Below are 20,216 nucleotides of genomic sequence, written 5' to 3' on the forward strand. Positions count from 1 at the left end.
AATTAGAGGACATCACTATAATCATGCCAGATTTTGAATAAGCTGGACATTTTCTGGTCTAAACACCAAAATTCTCTTTCACAACTCTGTAGATTCTTCATCAGTCACCACCAGATATATCTTTGTTTCTGAGTTTTTAATTTTGGTTCAGGGCAGGACAAATGGAAATCTGAAACTATGGGAAATCGAAAGCATGCTGGAAGTACTAATAAATGCTAAGAATTAAAGAGACCTGTTCCCCTATGCATCCTGTCAGGTATATAAAGCAGATGCTTAAATTTATTTTTAAATGACAAAACATGGGACAAAAAGTCTACATTCTATAGTCATTATTTCATATATAACACTGAGTTTTTGAAACCAGGCCTTGTGTCTTATACTCCTTTCAAATAGTAAGCATACATGATGGATGGATGGGTGAGTGGATGGATGGATGGATGGATGAAAGGAGGAAGCCAGGAAAGCAGATATTCTATCCTTTTTAAGCATGTATTTTAAATGGCTTATAAATAGTATAAATATAAGCAGATAGCAAATTTGTTTCTTTTAATCTACAAACGACTTGTTGACAAGCAATTGTTTTACTTCTTAAATATTTATGAATAAACATATTCAGGCTAAAGAAGCAGCTACCTGGAATAAGTAAGGAATGAGCCCACATCTGAGCTAGGGTCCAAGGCATTTTCCATGCGCCATTCTTCCACATGCCGACTCTCCCAAGAAGCTTCTAGTAGGGAGGCCAGAGAGGGTACGGGGACTGGTGAACAGTCACCCGTGCTCATCGGGGACTGTCACAGTGAAACTGTGCAAGCTCTTCCAAGTGTTGGAAAACCAGTAAGATAAAAAGTGGTTGACTGTGAAAGTGATGTTTCTATTTCCAGGAATCCAATGTTGGTATGAAACTCAAGGGCCTGATGCTGGCATTACTGTCAGCAAGGTACAGTATAAGCAGAGGACAAACTTCCTTGCCAAACACCTGGATTTAGATCCAAAGCCGAAAGCACGTTCCTTTCATAACTCGGAGGAAGAACAAGGTAGACAACAGTAAGTGACTTGTACCTCCCGAGAGCCCAGCACCAGCAGGGGCAGAAGTCCCGGCCGCTGATTAAAGGCATTGTCCTGACCACCGACACCACCATGGCTAAGCGAGGGCCGCCTCACGGAGCCAGGTCAGAGGACACTGATTCCTCTATGCAACTCTAAGGCACCACTTTGTAAATGACACAGTCATTTTGGGGTACAAGAGGTGCTTTAAATGTGGTAACATTATATCATTTCAGCTATAATGATCATAATTACTTATTTCTTTTAATCACAACCCACTTAACCACTTTAGTACAGAGGACTAGTTCAAGGAGTTTAATTTCCATTCAACATCTAATCTTTGTGTTTACTGAAACCCTTCCCGGGCTTTGTTTACTGTCTGCGCGCTGGCCTGGACGTTTGATCTTGCAGGACTAGATCAGACAGCGTCAGATAAAATACTGATTACTAGAATAAACCAGGCTTGGGGAAGGAACTCTGATTTTTAACATCCTCGTTGCTCCCAGCTTTTTAATATTTTGCTAAATAAACTCAAATAAACAAAAAGAATTAAGACAACTAGCAATCAGGGGGTTCTTGAGCAATGACTGAGAAGAAGAAAGTGATGGGGATAATTTTGCTTTTTGAACAAACTATGGGGTTTGGTTAGGTCCATGCATTCTAGTGGTATTATTTTATGACACAAATAATTTCACGATATGCACTAGTATCCATGTGAACTTGTGATGACCCCTTAATTCTGTGACATATTGAATACTTGAGCTCGACCTCACCAGAGACAACAGTTCACTTGGTATTTGGTGCCAAGTGCAAAACACTTCAGATATAAAGTTATTTTTTAACTTGTTAATTTTTAATTATGAAAGATTTAAAATACAAGAGCCCTTCTTTGTTGTCACTATCTTATTCTTATAAAATCCCCTGCATGAGTAGACTGCCATAAAAGTATCGTTGCTAATGGTATGGCCCTCATAATTCCACTTAGTTTCATAAAAATGGTGGGGAAAGTTTTTGCCTAAAAGTAAGTAACACAAAAGAAGAATTAGGTTAAAAATAAGTTTTTTATTAAAATGTATAGAACAGCCCTAACTGGTTTGGCTCAGTGGATAGAGCATTGGCCTGAGGACTGAAGGGTCCTGGGTTCGATTCTGGTCAAGGGATCAGTTGTGGGCTCGATCCCTGGCCCTTGTCAGGGTGGATGCGGGAGGCAACCAATCGATGGGTCTCTTTCGATGTTTCTGTCTCTCCCCCTCCCTTTCACTCTCTCTAAAAATCAATGGAAAAATATCCTCAGGTGAGGATTAACCAAAAAATAAAATGTATAGAACCTATGAAAGAACAATTGACAGAGTAAATCCTACATAATCCCAAGAATTCTTGAAAATAACGTGATGGCATGAACATCTTTAGGTCTCTGTGGACTATCCTTGTATCTAACACTAAAACTCCTCCACATTAAACAACTGTTAATATTGCCCTTTTTTGTTCTTTTACACAACATGCACACTTCTTTCCTTATACTTTGAAGCTTACTGCTCTACATTGTAAAATGTAGGCCAGAAGCAATTATAGTATGAGATGAACAGCAATAAAAAAAAAAAAAGCTGTCTAAACCAACCTACTACCCCATTCACCCGCTTCATTTCTTCATGGGATGTAGGCTCATAGTTCTAGACCTTAAAACCAGAGTATACACACTGTCTTCCCATCCACCATGAATTAACACTAATGTAACTCAAATATGTCTGTGTCAACCATGATTGTCTTTGAAATTAAAGGAAAAAGGTAAACAGAATGTGCTCTGCTATGATCTCTGGGGAAAATAAAGTTAACAGGCTAACCCAAACCAACTTAGGTCTTTTTAAAAAATAAGTGTAAATAGTTTAGCTTTAAGAACAACAAATTCAAAAAATGCACATTAAAATGTTTACTTCAAAATTTAGACAATTCCATTTGTATATAGTTTTTACATCTGTTTTTAATGATATCAAGTTATTGATTGTTCATTTTTCTCATATTTATTTAAGCATTAACTATAGAATTTGCAATCTGATCGTTTTTTTTTAATCCTTCCAGTAGACTTTTATTTTTGCCAGGTTTTAGTCATATTTACTTTGATCTTTCCGAGTATATAATTATTTTACTGTTTATTTATTTCTATGAGAAGAGAAAAAAAAAATTTGACCTAGGAGATCTATATGTGGCAATTTGTAACAGAATCACATGGCTTATGTTTAGGAAATCATGGTTTTGATTAAGAAGCAACCATTTAGTTCCCACTGTTTTATTAAAACAGACATTAGCAGATAATAGGAAACATATTTGACAATGCAGCCAGCCTTCAGTCTGGGACATCAGTGAGTTAGCGTGAGATTTCCTTCCACGCTGACTATCAGCCATGGGACACGTAACTAGGTAACTGTGGGCTGAAAGCGAGGAGGGAGGGGTTGTGGGGCGGAAGCCCAGAAGGAGGGAGAACTGACTTCTCAGCTCTCAGGAAGAGCCCCGAGGTGGAATTCTGGGTTTGCTACTACTCACTTCCTTCTTTTTATTTATTTATTTATTTTCATTTTGAAAATGGATGGACACAAACAGAAATCTTACAAACAAAATCATTACTTTCTCGTGAGAACTGGATTCTATGAGAGAGGATCCCCCACAGCAACATCTATTCGGAGCATAGAGCTCCTAGCCAATGAACCGTGTCTGTATCGGTCCAACACGTGCTTTTCTCTGGGGGTGGGGAGTTAATAAAACACGCTTCTCGGGGTGTGGATCTTCTGCGCACCCTCCTACCTGCCGCGAATGCTTTGTTTTCCCTCCCACCCCCTGGGCTGATGCATCAACACCACTTGAACTGTTTTACGGCAGCTTGTGTTTACTTCACACATACCTTAACCTTCCCTGTTCTCCTCCTACCGACACACACGCTCGCATACACACGCTTTCCGCAGGAATGACTAGCTCCGTCTCCCTGAACAGCATGTGTACACAGCGTCTGGCAGCCTCTTCAGGTATGTGGATCCTTGACCCCTGATTGAAATCAAGGTCTCAGTCTGCTTTTACGGCACTTAAACAATTTAACTGTGCATTTACTATCTTGAAAAGAAAGAGGGGGGAAAAAAAACCTGGATTGCTAAGGAAGACAAGAGAAAAGTAGAAGCCGTAAGGGTTAAGGTGTGTGTGCACAGATTCACACAGACACACGCACTCTCTGTAGTGGCCATCCCGAAACACTAGACTGAAGGGTTGCCAGTCTTTCTGAATCTGGGCTTACACTCCAGGCGACTAAAGGAGGACACGCTCTTCCGTTCTCTCGTAACAGCGAGCAAATGGGATTCCACAAGTGACCTTGGAGCTGCGAGGTTCTGTTGATTTTTAACCGAAGAGGGTATGTTCAAGCACTTGAACCATCTTATGCTAAAAGAAAAACTTGGAGACAGTGCTTACGGAAAAGAAACCCTTCTGAACCATGCAATCATGTCTTGTGGCGAGGAGTTGTTCATGGTATCCTGTACAAGAGTTAATACTAATAATATTCTAAAGCAAGTGCCCGAGCCAGAATCTAGAAGGTCCTAAGAATTTGAGAATAGGTTGAAAAGAAAGAGATCTGAACTCAATCTCCAGTGGATTTCATTTCTTTTGGGAGTTCAACATTTTGACATTTTTATAAGTTGTATATTTAGCATAAAATGCTCTCATTCCTTTGTAATCAAAAATGTGCCTCCAAAGGCAACCTGGTAAACTAACTCCCAAATGTTCAACAACCAGCAAGCACCCTTTCCACACTCTGAACCCCGAGAGGAACCAGCTGTAGTAAAACAAGCAAATCCATCCTTCACTGTTACCTACCACCCACCAACCATGCCATTGGCCCTCAATGGGGCAGTGAATTGACAACAAGGCTACGAGAACCTACAATGAAATGTGATGGATGATATCATAACCATGCAAAATATGGACTGAAATACCTGTGAACATCAACCTATTATGTTACCAAAAATTCCCCAAGTGCCCTCAGGGGCCAGCAGCATTTGAATTGAACAGCATTTGAACTGGGGTGAGAACAACGTAATTTTTCCAACATTGACATATGTGCAAAGGCCAAATATCACAAATATATTTAAAGGACTGGATGGTCTAAATCGCAGGACATTTATTATATAAGAGAGCTGTATATTCAGGACCAGACATAATTTCACATGTAAGACATTACTAGTAGTACAACTACTGCTATTAATTATTGTTATAGTAGGAGAGCTACTAATTAAGAGATTGCTTTGTGCTAGTATTAACTTATTCATACTAGCTAGCCAGCAACTTAGATACTTTTATCGCTGCAACTTTCAGATAAGGAAACTGGGTCTTGGTGAAGTTAAGAAATGTATTTGAGCTCACACAGCTGGCAAATAGAAGATAATGATTTGAACACAAGTCCCTTTGCTTTAACCATGGATGGCTCTAGAATTGTCTCCGAATACACACAACAGCAAAACTCCATTTCTGACTCCAAAATTCCTGGGACCACAACAATCCTTCTAATATGTAATTGCTACTTAAACTACAAGTGCTGATTTAACCTAGAATGACTGCTTTTAAACTTCCATTAGTATATAAGTGGAAATGATTCATTGATTAGCTCTTAAATAAACATGCCTATGTGAAATAAACCATTTCAAAATATTTTGAAAGATCTCAACCCCCACAAGCATCTCTTGTGAAAACTATAAACCTCATATATTATGCTAAGAATTTTACTTTTAGCCCTAGTGGGTTTGGCTCAGTGGATAGACCACTGGCCTGCGAACTGAAGGGTCCTGAGTTTGATTCTGGTCAAGGGCATATACCTCGGTTTCAGGCCCCGATGGGGGAGCATATGGGAGAAAACCAATCAATGTATCTCTCTCACATCAATGTTTCTCTCGCTGTCTCTCCCCCTCCCTTCCACTCTGTCTAAAAACCAATGGAAAAAATATATCCTTGGGTGAGAATTAACAAAACAGAACAACAACAAAAAAGAATTTTACTTTTAGTTCTAATACCATCTTAGTTTTAAGGAAGTCAATTTGGATCTCTTGATGGAAATATTAAGAATATTATCTTTATTAAAAATTACATAAAATTTTATTTTAAAAGTATACCTAAAATTAGCATAAATTCCAAAGACTCAACAACTCATTAGCCTAAGAAACTGAAAACAGGCTTCAAAAATAAAAAGCTTACCTTTAATCTTCTTGTACTTCTTATACCATCGCCCAAACTCCTGGCACTTGGTTGCTGACACGTTGGCATAATATGTGCTATTTACAATGGATGAAATCATACTCTGTAAAGAAAAAAAAAACCACACAGTTATTTTTCATAAACGTGAGGACTCCCTTTTAGGGACAAGAAAGGGCACACGATCGCCCACACCAATCTCCTTTGTCTTTTAAATTGGAAGGGCTCACCCTCCTGAAAACTAAACTATTGAACACTAAATATGATTACCTAGCCCTAGCTGGTGTGGCTCAGTGGATAGAGTGTTGGCCTGCAGACTGAAGGGTCCCAGGTTTGATTCCGTCAAGGGCACAGGCCAGGGTTGTGGGCTCGATCCCCAAAAGGGGGCGTGCAGGAGGCAGCCGATCAATGATTCTCTATCATCATTGATGTTTCTGTCTCTCTCTCCCTCTCCCTTCCTTTCTGAAATTAGTAAAAATATATTAACCAAAAAAAAGGCATGATTACCTAAATTTACTACCCCTTTAACTAATACGTGTCAAAGTATAAGGGACAATGTCAAAGATGGATGGGCAGGCCCCGCAGGGCAGATGCCCAGGGAGAGAACAGTTGTGATTTAGGAACCAGAGCACCAGGTGAGACCCGAAGCCACAGCCTCCGTCACCCAATAATGCCTTTCAGATGCGCCTGTTCCCTCTCCAACTGCAGCGAGCCCAGAGAGCCAAGAGCCAGGGAACATCCGTGCTGCACGCTGCAGAACAACGTTTAGGGAAATAAGTTAAATTAATATAATTTATAGAAACGTGTGATTAGCACTGGTGTGAAGATTCACCCAATGAAAAAATTAACAGTGCTATTTTGGAGCCAGGGAAACTAAGCCTAACACTTGTACTATGTTTCAACCAAAAATGAATCCAAGCTAAGCCTTTCTGAGTGCCTCCCTCTGGATTCCTCACTCCTCCTCTTCCCTTCCCTCCTCCGCAATTGTGGTAGAAAGAGAAGGGGAACATAACCCATTTACCACTGAGAAACTAAAATGGCGATCACACACCTTGAATTCTCTACAGCTATGTTTTCAGGCAATATACCATGTCCGGGCTAGCGTTGGTGGCAAATAGTAACTTATACCTCAAGGAGTGTGATGGGACAGGCGTGTGTTTTATAAATAGGTTTTATTGCTGCAGATTCTGTCTAAAAACAAATGGACATAAACAATGCAGGAGATCTGAAGGTTTATATCCTGCCTTGGACTCATCTTTCTCTAAAACAGGCCCCCCAGATACAAGGCAGCTGAGCGAAATCTTAGGGCGTCTCATGGCATTGCTGCAGAGGAGCTGAGATGAAACGGAGGATGGCACCTTATTCACCAGGAGGCTCCAACGCCCAGCAGCGGTCCTGCACAGCCGCCCATTGGAAACAACGCCCTCTGCGAGCCCACACGCTCCCTCTTTCCAATCAGTGTGCAGCGCTGGTGGGGGAGGGGCCCTAATTCAATTCCCAGAAACCCCTTTGGCCCTTTCGCCAGAGCAGATGGCCACCCTCCCCCAGTTGCTGATCTCTAAGTGACAGCTCTGCTCTCCAAGGGGAAATAATGAGAACTGTCCACTCAGGATCTGAGCGCAGCCCTCGGAGCGCAAAGAGCCAGGAGCGCCTGAGTGTGTTGCCGAACTTTCGGGCCTCGCCCGCTGCCCTGGAAGATCTGTGGGACCCGAACCTTCCGGAGGGGGGTCTGCTGCGTATACTATTAACAAAGGGGGGAGGAGTCTCGTCCTAGCTGGGCCAGTGCCCTCGGGCTGAGCTGTTCTCTGTCCTGGTCTGAGATACCCAGACCTGGGATGAAGTGACTGTATCCGTTTCCATTTTTCCTTCCTCCCTCATGTCTACCACAGTGCTGACGTGGAATAGCTGAGTCACTGGAATATAAGAGATGAAAAGGGACAGCGATGAAATTTTAAAATGCCAAAGTGAAATGTCATAATAACGGAAGATTTAATGTGAAAGCCGCCTAGGAGTAGAGGCACCGCCACCCTGGTGGCTGTGAACCGTGGCAAGTGGACTGGTCATCTCCGGAGGCAAATGGACTGGTCATCTCCGGAGGCTGTCTGTAGGGATGCTATCCCCCCGAAAGACCCCGGCTACACAGCCACGCAGGAGTCAGCACTAAGCCTTCGCTGCAAATGATTTCACATCCAGAGCAAAGGTGAGCTCAGAAGCGCCAGCGCCCATCTTCCCAAAAATGCCTTTCAGATGGGTCCCCTTTCCAGCTGCAATAGAAAGACTGAGGTGGGGAGTGTCTCAGGCCCTGCCCGGAGCTCAACTCCTCCCCGCTAGGACGGGTCACAACCCCGATCACTCGGGCCCCACACCGTCCACATGTCCACGTGTCCACATTCCCTGCCTTCATGCTTTGTCTTTGCTCCACAGGCACCTTCCCTGACACAGCCCAACGCCAGTGTCGACCCAGGTGGAGCGGAGATGAACACCTGGCTTTCTATGGCTCTGTCACCAGGTCCTCTGCTGGGGGCACATTCACACTCAATTAAAAAGGAGGTGGCTACCGAGACTCAGCCAGATCTGTTCTCTTCCCCAGAGCACTATACGTTGGTTTTCATCTTTACTGATAGCAGAACAAAAAATAAACAGGGTGAAGCTATGAACTGAGCCAAGGAACCATGGGTAGTAAATGAAGAGAGCTTCCTAGCTAATGGGAATATTTAGTCACTGGAAAGATCTCTTCCAATTTTGTGGCAAATTTTATTCCTACTAATTCAGAAGCGCCAGCGCCCGTCTTTACACATAGTTGACACTCAGAGAAGTCTTACTGATATAAGGTTGTATAATTCCCCGGAGAGCTTTAAAGACAGAAGAGGTACATCTTGGGGATGTGTTAGATGCAAGGTCATGTTATGCCCTATTACTTCAGTTTCAAACATGGACATGCCCTAACCCTACATTAGACTGTTACATTCTCATAGCCCGAGTCTGAATTACTAGGCCTCACTAGAATATTCTGGACGCATACACTACAAGGTCAACTTCATGTTAATGTCAACTTATTTTTAAAAAATTGAAACTTAACTCCTTATAAACAACACTGCAAGGGGCTAAGGCAGACGCAGCACATGCGGCCTTTACAAGGAAGCACGCTCTCCAGAGGGCCCAGCACAGGGAATCTGGGTTTGCCACATGTCACCATTCTCCAGCCACATGTTTTAAACACTTTACTGTCCCTGAAACTGGGACGCATCTTACCATCAGTAGCATGTTAGACCTGATGAGATACCGTTGCTGCAAAATGGAATGAGTAATGATTAAAATCTCCCCCACCTACTACCCTGCCAAAAAGATCTAATTTCCATTTACTGCTTTTTCAAAGACGTATATAATTCTGCAGTTTCCGTTGCTCTTTTATGTTTTCCAGTCATTCTCGAGCAACCACAGAACTTTTAGGATCCCTACTCCCTCCCGATAAATGAACAAGATCTTTTCCAATCCAGAATGCAACCAAACCCTGAGTGTCCATGTCAATATAATGCCATGCTGATACAAATCAAAAAGGTAAGTGTACTGTTATGTGTTGGCTAAACAAAGGGCTGTGCTTTATGGAGGGTTATAGTAAAGTGACTGTGCATATACTGAGCTCATTTCTTCTTCTTTTAAAATATATTTTTATTGATTTGAGAGAGGAAGGGAGATGGAGAGAGAGATAGAAACATCAATGATGAGAGAGAATCATTGATTGGCTGCCTCCTGCACACCCCACACCGGGGGACTTAACCCGCAACCCAAGCATGCGCCCTTGACTGGAATCAAACCTGGGACCCTTCAATCCGCAGGCCAACGCTCTTCCCACTGAGCCAAACTGGCTAGGGCTGAGCTCATTTCATGTTGCATGGTGCAGGCTATAAGAAAGAATGGGAGAACACATACCATGGGCAGTCAAGGCAGCCCCTCAGACACTAAGGCACAGCCAGGAACATCACATGGACAGGGATACACCACAGCTACTTTATGGGAAAATATTATGTGTTAAAATAAATAGGAAGGCTTAACATGTCCTGCCAACTACAGAAATGTTCTGGAAGTTCCAGGCCTCTTTGTAATTAATCGTGAGATTATAAATATGAAGACTGTGGATGGGGCGTATAATCAAAGTGTCCTCATTTGCAGTCACTTTGACACATCATTTGCCACTAGTTTTTGCAAGTTTTGGGGTTTGTGTTTTTTTTATATATAAAAGGAGGTATTTGAGAAATCGAAATATACCAGAACTAGCTACTCCAAAGTTTACTAGCTCTTTTGAATTTGCTCCACGCCAAATTGCAAAAGCATATAATAATACTGCTAATAGTACTTATGAGAGCTAAGTAGACTGCCTTATCTAAAAAGAAATTTTGTTTTAGGTTCCTCAGACAAATGTTAACCACATTCGTGTGTTTTTTTCACTAGTCAGAGAACAGATGTCACCTGTGATTAGAACTAAGGTTCCAATTTTCAAATTGAGGGCACGAAGCTCAGAATGTAGCATCTTGTCCAAAGTCAAAAAGCAATGGGTAGCCCCACAAAGACACACCACTACCAGGCCCCACTGTATCATGGGTCTCTTAAGAAGGGAAGCTAATGAATGAAAGGAAGGACGTATTCCCCATCACCTCCATCTGCCAGCACACGCTCAACACTGGACACTGCAATCAATTCTTTAGACAAAGCAGGAAACAAGGTGACGGAAAGTAAAACAACGGTGTGACCTCAGGCCCCTTCTATGAGCGGATTAAGTTTAGAGTCAGAGAAAACTAAGGAATCAAACTTAATAGGAAAAGCAAAACAATAACCATGAATTAAGATGATATGTACAAGACACTTAGAAAGATCTGAGGATCCCCTCTCCCTCCCCCAAAAGAGAAAGATACAAGAATTGTCTGTTCTTCACTGCCTTCCCCGTGGCTCAGTGAGATTTGTTTGAACAGGAACATTACAATAACAGCAGCCAACCAGCAGACCCATAATACCGTTGCTCTAAAAAAGAACATTTTAAAAGCAAAGTGGATGGTTAGACATTCTGCCAGTGGAAATGTTCTGTTTAGCAAGAAGAGTGTCAGAGTAAGGGAGAAGCCAGCATCTCTGGCCTCCTGGCCCACGCTAACCTGGAGGACAGAGCATGACGCAGGCGATAACTAATAAATATATTTTTATTGATTTGAGAGAGGAAGGGAGATGGAGAGAGAGATAGAAACATCAATGATGAGAGAGAATCATTGATTGGCTGCCTCCTGCACACCCCACACCGGGGGACTTAACCCGCAACCCAAGCATGCGCCCTTGACTGGAATCAAACCTGGGACCCTTCAATCCGCAGGCCAACGCTCTTCCCACTGAGCCAAACTGGCTAGGGCTGAGCTCATTTCATGTTGCATGGTGCAGGCTATAAGAAAGAATGGGAGAACACATACCATGGGCAGTCAAGGCAGCCCCTCAGACACTAAGGCACAGCCAGGAACATCACATGGACAGGGATACACCACAGCTACTTTATGGGAAAATATTATGTGTTAAAATAAATAGGAAGGCTTAACATGTCCTGCCAACTACAGAAATGTTCTGGAAGTTCCAGGCCTCTTTGTAATTAATCGTGAGATTATAAATATGAAGACTGTGGATGGGGCGTATAATCAAAGTGTCCTCATTTGCAGTCACTTTGACACATCATTTGCCACTAGTTTTTGCAAGTTTTGGGGTTTGTGTTTTTTTTATATATAAAAGGAGGTATTTGAGAAATCGAAATATACCAGAACTAGCTACTCCAAAGTTTACTAGCTCTTTTGAATTTGCTCCACGCCAAATTGCAAAAGCATATAATAATACTGCTAATAGTACTTATGAGAGCTAAGTAGACTGCCTTATCTAAAAAGAAATTTTGTTTTAGGTTCCTCAGACAAATGTTAACCACATTCGTGTGTTTTTTTCACTAGTCAGAGAACAGATGTCACCTGTGATTAGAACTAAGGTTCCAATTTTCAAATTGAGGGCACGAAGCTCAGAATGTAGCATCTTGTCCAAAGTCAAAAAGCAATGGGTAGCCCCACAAAGACACACCACTACCAGGCCCCACTGTATCATGGGTCTCTTAAGAAGGGAAGCTAATGAATGAAAGGAAGGACGTATTCCCCATCACCTCCATCTGCCAGCACACGCTCAACACTGGACACTGCAATCAATTCTTTAGACAAAGCAGGAAACAAGGTGACGGAAAGTAAAACAACGGTGTGACCTCAGGCCCCTTCTATGAGCGGATTAAGTTTAGAGTCAGAGAAAACTAAGGAATCAAACTTAATAGGAAAAGCAAAACAATAACCATGAATTAAGATGATATGTACAAGACACTTAGAAAGATCTGAGGATCCCCTCTCCCTCCCCCAAAAGAGAAAGATACAAGAATTGTCTGTTCTTCACTGCCTTCCCCGTGGCTCAGTGAGATTTGTTTGAACAGGAACATTACAATAACAGCAGCCAACCAGCAGACCCATAATACCGTTGCTCTAAAAAAGAACATTTTAAAAGCAAAGTGGATGGTTAGACATTCTGCCAGTGGAAATGTTCTGTTTAGCAAGAAGAGTGTCAGAGTAAGGGAGAAGCCAGCATCTCTGGCCTCCTGGCCCACGCTAACCTGGAGGACAGAGCATGACGCAGGCGATAACTAATGCGTGCATTCGTTGCTCATTTTCGGCTTCTTCGTGCTGCTCTGTGATATGCTAAATAACATAATGAACATGAGATTGTAAGGATACTTCAATTAAGTACGGTGAAGAAACAAAACCTGATGTGGAGGAGTTACTTGGTCATGAAAAACTCACTTGATGCCATTCGGCAGCCTCCCACCATGGCTTTCCAGCCCTTTCTGAGCTACGTGATCCGTGATCCGAGTGGAAAACTGTTACCATCGGCGCTGAAAGAACCACTTCCTCCAGGCTTTGGGGCGTAAGAAGCCTCCATGGGAGAGCTTCCCTCCGAAATAACCGTGGAGAGGCTTGCTTATCGAATCGTGGCCCCTCCTCTGGGGGCCTGGGTTGCGGACACCTGCCTCGAAAGGGTGTCAGGATCGGGGAGATGATGCGTGGAAAAGTGCTAACACAAGATGCGGGATCAATGGATGCCGGCTCTCTCCCCTCCGTGCAATCATTTCACATGGTCCCTCCATCACCCACTCAGGCGTTCTTTCAAGCTGCCAGAGCCTCCGTCAACCTGAGCTCATGAGGTTGGGCCTCGAACTAAAAGAACTTTGCATGAAAATAACAACTGGGGGATTATAACTTCATGGACATAGACTTTCTCTTTGGGATGATGAAAAGTGTGGAAACAGATGGGAGTGATGGTTGCACAACACTGTGAATGTAACTAATGACACTGAATTGTAAACTTAAAAATGGTTTAAAATATAAACTTCATGTTATATGTATTTTATCACAAAAAAAAAATTGAAGCATATCTAGAGTCACAGAGAGCATGGTTGGGGAGAGGGGGCGGGCAAAGGGACATTGGAAGGTGCATTCATTCACAGATTGTTTGTTCTTTCAATGCAATTTTCATCAACAAGATGGTCTTTTCAGCCATTCCCTTTGGTCATCCTAACCTATGAGGCTGACAAGGCAGGGACTGTGAGCTCTCCTTATTTCAATGGATCAAAACCCTGAGGACTGGGGTTTTATCATTTAACTCTCCCTCAATTAATTATAAATAAGCCACAGAAAGATGTGTGCATCTGCCCTTGCATGGACTTCCCACTCTTCCACTGTCTGGGGTGCTCTTCTGAACTGCAGCCCACTGGGAAGTTCAGGAAAAGATATATTAGCCACTGAGTCATTCCTTTATGCAACTGCCAAATTTGAGTGAGGAAAGATCTAAAATGGTTTGGTTTCTGAGTAATAAGGAAGAATTATTTAAAAACAGGAGGTCACAGTTTGATTCCCAGTCAGGGCACATGCCCAGGTTGGGGGCTCGATCCCCAATGTAGGGTGTGCAGGAAGCAGCCGATCAATGATTCTCTTCCATTATTGATGTTTCTCTCTCTCTCTCTCTCTCTCTCTCTCTCTCTCTCTCATCAATAAAAATATATTTAAAAAATAAAACTAGACATCTTTTACTCATGAGTGGAGTCGATTTTAAATAGCCCAATAGCCAACCTTTCTCCTTTGAAGCAAGTAGTGCTGCGTGCTTCGCTCTCCTCTTCCTAGATAGAAGGCTTGGTCCCCATCATCACCACCATATCCCCAGTCCACTGCAAAGTGCCAGGCGCTTACTCAGGGCTCCATACGCTGGTGGATTGCACTGCTCAGTTACCCTTTCACCTTCTTAGAACAGAAATGCGTTCTTTTTCACGTTCCATAGGTTGAACTTCAAGAAATTAATCCACTGCACCTCTTCTACTGCAACCTCCAACAGAATAAGTGAGGTTGTCTAAATGCAGTCCAGCCATGCAATGCAGGTGAACAATCTGGAACATTTGAGGGTAATACCTGCAGGACTAGGTAGGGGTCTACATTCCGTGCCCGTGCTGGCTGAGGACTCCCCCTTTGAGATCAAAATCACACAGCACCCCAGAAGCCCAAGTCAAATCCCCCCCAAATCTAAACAGCAGTCCCAGCCCATGCTGGGCATCACCTATCAGCTGACTGCAGTCACTGTCGCTAGTTCAAGACATTGTAGGGCTGCCAAGGACACTGTCACGTTACTAAACCTTTACATCACACAGCACTTTCCACAACACTTTCCTACTCAACTCTTCATTTATTTATTTATTTACTTGTTTGTTTGTTTATCTATTTATTTTAGAGAGGAAGGGAGTGGGAAAGAGAGAGAGAAACATCAGTGATGAGAGAGAATCACTAGTCTGCTGCCTCCTACACGGCCCACACTGAGGATCGAGCCCACAACCTGGGCGTGTGCCCCGACTGGGAATTGAACCATGACTTCCTGGGCGTGTGCCCTGACTGGGAGTTGAACCATGACTTCCTGGTTCATCGGTCGACACTCAACCACTGAGCCACGCCCACTGGACCATCCTGAACTCTTTACACCCGTCAGAGCAGTGGTTCTCACGAGAGAGTGACAGTGCTCCCTCACAGGGCACCCGGCAATGTCTGGAGACATTCTGGTTGTCACAAAGGGGGTGGGGGAGGAAGGGGGATGCTACTAGCATCTAGTGGGTGGAGGCCAGGGATGCTCTAGACATCCTACAACACGCGGACAGCCCCACCGCCAAGACGGGTCCAGCCCAGAAGGTCAATAGGGCTGAGATGGAGAACTCCAGCCTTAGAGCCACAGCTACGGGGAAGAGACACGCTGTGCTGACTAGAGAACATGACGATAAACAAGTTGGCGTCTGCGACTGTGGGCAGTTCATCCGTGATGGGACAGGCAGACCCCAGGACAGTGGGCCGGGATCAGCGCTGGGACAGAGGGGTGTGCGGAGGCTACCGAGAGCAGAAGCCATACTTCAAGCACAGGTCAGAGTCCTGCCCCAGCGCTGACTTTCCGCGGGGATTTGAAAGATTTCATCAGTAGGAGAGAGCAGTGCATGCTGGAGAAAGCACGTGCGAGAGTGAGCGGTGACTCCGGGCCATCGGCAGGTGTGCAAGGGCTGCCAGAGCCAGAGGCCAACCCAGTGCATCTCCCTAAAGGGCCAGTTCCACGAGCATGGGAGACGGTTAGCAATTTTACAGGTAGTGATTTCCAAGGCTTTTTTTTTAATATCAAAAACACCGGTATATTGAGCAGAATATAACTTGGTGTGAATTTTTAAAATAACACAAGAACCTGCCCTGGGCGGTGTGGCTCATTTGGTTGAGTGTTGTCTCATGCACCAAAAGGTCACAGGTTCGATTCCCTGCTGGGGCGTGTGCCGGGTTGTGGGCTCGATCCCCAATAAGGGGTATGCAGGAGGCAGCCCATCGATGTTTCTCTCTCACATCAATGTTTCTCTTTCTCTCTCTCCATCTCCTTTCCTCTCTCTCTAAAATCAATAATAACATTTTTAAAATACACAAGAAGCCCAGCCCGTGTTCTAAGCAGTTAGCGTCGACCCATGAACCAAGAGGTCAGGGCACATGCCCAGGTTGCGGGCTTGATCTCCAGTAGGGGGCATGCAGGAGGCAACCAAACGATGTTTCTATCTGTCTATCCCTCTACTTGCCCCTCTCCCTAAAAAAAAATCAATAAAAACATTTTTTTTTAAAATAACACAAGATACTTTGGTAACCTTACAAAGTACAAGGGTACTAGGTAGCTTTCTCCCAATTCAGGAATATTTTGGTGAAGTCTGAACAATGGCCAGTGTTCCAACTAATTAATGCCATGTGTTTGGAGCACAGAGCAGGTGCAGGTAGAGGGGGCAGATGGCTCTGGTGGGAGGTTAGGTGGACAGTCTTCCGATGGCTCTCAGAGGCCAAACTACAGAGTCTGTGCTTCCGACAGACTGGGTGTGGGAAGGGGGCGGAGACGACTGGAGGGTTACATGGGAGGAGATGGCCTGCAGTAGGGCTGGAGCAGCAGGGGGCAGGGGAAAAGTCATGACACATGACAACTTTAAGTATCTCAGATGAGAGGTGAGGGAAGTCTCAATAAGGCCCTGGCACAAAGGAGGACGGTTTTCGACGTGGAGGCAGTGGGACCCACAGGCTCAAACATGAGAGAAGAAACTTTTCAGGTTAGGCAACTAGGTGGGTGAGCAACGGGCACAGAAAATGGAGAGAGAGCTCTGTTTACAGCAGGAGTAGAGATGATGTCATGTGAACCTCCAGGCAGCCCTGTGAATGACGGAAGATGTGTCCACACGATCATGTCGCATTGACAGAAGAGTCTGATGGCGCTCGGGGAGCGCAGGCCTCGCCAGGATCGCGCATCCGGCATCAAAGAACGGGCCTTGGGGCTCAGGGCTCTCGGACTCAGATCTGGGTTCTTTCCACTCTTGCCCTCTCTCCAGTCACATGTCATAGTTATAATCAGGCCTGATCATCATGATAGATCAGTTTGGGCCAAATTTCCATCGGCCTTAAGAGCCCTGGATAAAACTCTGAGTTGGTGATATTAAATTAGGAGCTTGTCCTCCTCCAGGCAAAGCCCATTCTGACTTCCATGTACGTAAATCCAAGAGGCAATTCATTGTGACTAATTGTGAAATCAGGACAAATGATTGAAAGTTCTTTTCCTAAACTGCTCTTTATTCAGTCCCTGTGTATGATCAGAATAATTCAAAATAATTATTTTTTATAACTTCATCAAATTTCTAGCAACAGCCTTAGCACCTGCATACATCCCTACAGGTAGGCACTGAAATGGCCTGGGTGTGCATTGTAAGCACCAATGCAGGCACAGAACCGGTTTATGATCAGTTCACTTAAAATGCAGTATCGCTTTTTCTCCCGATGCACTTCTACCTGGAGTATTCACTACGAAATTCCTACAAATGTGTATGATGCAAAGACAGGAGAAGGGCTCAATAAATACATATAAATAAAGATGGGTCTGACATGGTTGACTGACTTCATTCACCAACCTGTACAATGATTTCAAGAGCAGATCAAGAAGACTAGTGCCCCTCCCTTTCTGTCTAGCTGCCTACTACTCAGATGCATGCCTCCCTGATATTTTGGGAGCAAAAACATGAATAGTATGATTTGTCTCAGAGGGTCTAAATACTAAAACACACCCCAAGGCACACACAAAAAATTGTTCACTCCAACAATATGATGTCTCCATCATAACAGCTGATACTGTTCATAGAACATCATTGCACACCATGTAGCAGGCCAAAATAGTTCTCACTCTATGACTTAGAACTATTTCTATCCTGGTTTTGCTTACAAAGAAATAGGCTCATAAAGGTGAGGTCATAGAGGCCATAAGCCAAGACATGAATCTAGATCCATCTGCCTCCGGAAGGCGCGCTCTTAACCACCAGGCTCCCTGCTTCTCCCCAAGACTCCATCATCCGAGAACACAGCTCCCGTTCTACGGTTCGCATCACCTTCCCGTGAACTTCACAGACAGGTAAGTAACCTGTTGTCTTACACCAAGTGTAGCAACTCCCACCAGGAAGTGGATTTCCAGGAGTGGCTTTAACTAATGTCAACCTGAGTTCATGTCGCCACGGTTCCAAGCCACTGCCTCTGGCCATCAACATGTTATCTCATCGTTCAAAAGAGTGGGGCCTTGCCCATGGACACAAATGGACAAGCAGCCCTTTTCTCTGCTGCTTCTCCCTTCGATCCTCTCAGTCTCTTGTTTTGGTCCATGACCAGGTCACTAAAACTGCAGCATCACTTTTTCTCCCAGTGCACTTCCACCTGGTGAATTCACTACAAAATCCTGACAAATGTGTATGATGCAAAGATCACCTCTCTCTGCTAGACAATAAGTAAATAGAAATAAATTAAGGTGGGTCGGGCGTGGCTAACTCATTCCACTGAGCAGGTAAGGCAGTGATTTGGAACCTGACCTTCGGCAGGTGATTCTCAGCGTGTCACTTAACCAGCCGACCAAGCTCAGGCAGGCAGAGTGCTTCTCCCTGGATTTCTTCATCTATAAAATGGAGACACTGATACCTACCTTCTAGAATACAAATGAACAGATAAAGATTGTAGATGTAGAAGGCTTTAATACACTCCCACTACATCAAAGCTTTCAGTGACTGGTATCTTCTGTGCTACAACAAAAAGCACCACAATCTCCATAGTTTTCCAACCAAAATGCAGTGCGACTCTATAAATAAAACACAGCTGTCGAAGCCGGTGTGCCCTCCCGCGGGATGGTCCCCCGTGGCGTTCCCCGTTCCCCGGACCCCCCGGGACACTGACCTGGGAGAGAGGGCATTCTTTGGCTAGTGTGCTCTGGTTCATCTCTTTGAGCAGTTCCTTTAAGGCATTGCGGACGGTGGCGTGGTTCCACTGCTCCGCGGGCAGGTCTTCCAACTTCGAGCAACTGGAAAACACAGTGAGAAGGAACAGGCAAACCTTAATGAAGGGCCTGACTGCAGAGGTATGGGTCCCTCCCGGCCCCATGGCAGCACTAGAAAAACTGCTAAAGGCCCGGCCTGCGTGGCTCAGTGGTTGAGCGTCGACCTATGAATTAGGAGGTCATGGTTTGATCCCTGGTCAGGGCACATGCCCGGGGTTCAGGCTGGATGCTCAGTAGGGGGTGTGCAGGAGACAGCCAGTCAATAATTCTCTCTCATCATTGATGTCTCTATGTCTCTCTCCCTCTCCCTTCCTCTTTGAAATCAATCTTATAAATCAATCAATATATTTTTAAAAGTAAAACTGCTAAAGAACGCAACCCAGTGTGGGCTCCAAATAGGGAAGGGAGCAGAAAACGGCTTCTCTAGGCCCCTGACAGAGCCCAGCAGTTGCTCACACCAGCCTGAGAAAAAAAGCCCCTTTGGACTTTTGCTAATTTTTAAAAATAAGATTTCCCTCATCTGCTGAAGGGAGTGGTGTGGCTGTGGGAGTATAAACTTCCAGGATACAAATGGGATTACTGGGTCTAAGGCTAAATGTCAAGCGATGCTCCATCAGACTTGAAGTTTAAAGGCCCAACCTTCACTCTCACAGAACGATGCGGAGATGTGGCTTTCCTCCCCAAAACAGAACTTTTAAGAGAAGACACCAAAGCTATCCGTGCTCCTGTCAGAGCACAAGTTCTCCGAAAGCGGCAAATCCAAAGCCTTCACACTACAGGACGAGGTTGAACTCACGTGACTCGCAGGCATGCACAGGAGCAGGCTCTGCAGAGTGCCTCTAGAGCAGTGGTTCTCAACCTTGGCTGCACATTAGAATCACCTGGGAATCTTTTTAAAATCCTGATGTCTGGGCCTCATCCTCCGGAAATTCTGTTTCTTTGTTGCTAATGTTGTGGCCCCACCCCTAACAAAGAAACAGAATTTCCGGAGGATGAGGCCCAGA

General features: G+C 44.3%; 1 protein-coding gene across 2 annotated transcripts in view; it reads right to left on the reverse strand.

The window, feature by feature from the left end:
• The window catches only part of SATB2 (SATB homeobox 2), a 174,151-nt gene that overhangs the window by 80,791 nt on the left and 73,144 nt on the right, over positions 1-20,216 (reverse strand). For both annotated transcript variants that reach the window (XM_005873567.2, XM_005873566.2), the window contains exons 4-5: positions 19,113-19,236; positions 6,268-6,370 (exon numbers count right to left, since the gene is read on the reverse strand). In XM_005873567.2, the coding sequence (XP_005873629.1) occupies positions 6,268-6,370; positions 19,113-19,236 (227 nt within the window). The remainder of the gene's footprint in view (positions 1-6,267; positions 6,371-19,112; positions 19,237-20,216) is intronic.

The sequence above is a fragment of the Myotis brandtii genome, unplaced genomic scaffold (assembly GCF_000412655.1).
Source record: "Myotis brandtii unplaced genomic scaffold, ASM41265v1 scaffold412, whole genome shotgun sequence".
In the NCBI taxonomy this organism is placed as follows: Eukaryota; Metazoa; Chordata; class Mammalia; order Chiroptera; family Vespertilionidae; genus Myotis; species Myotis brandtii.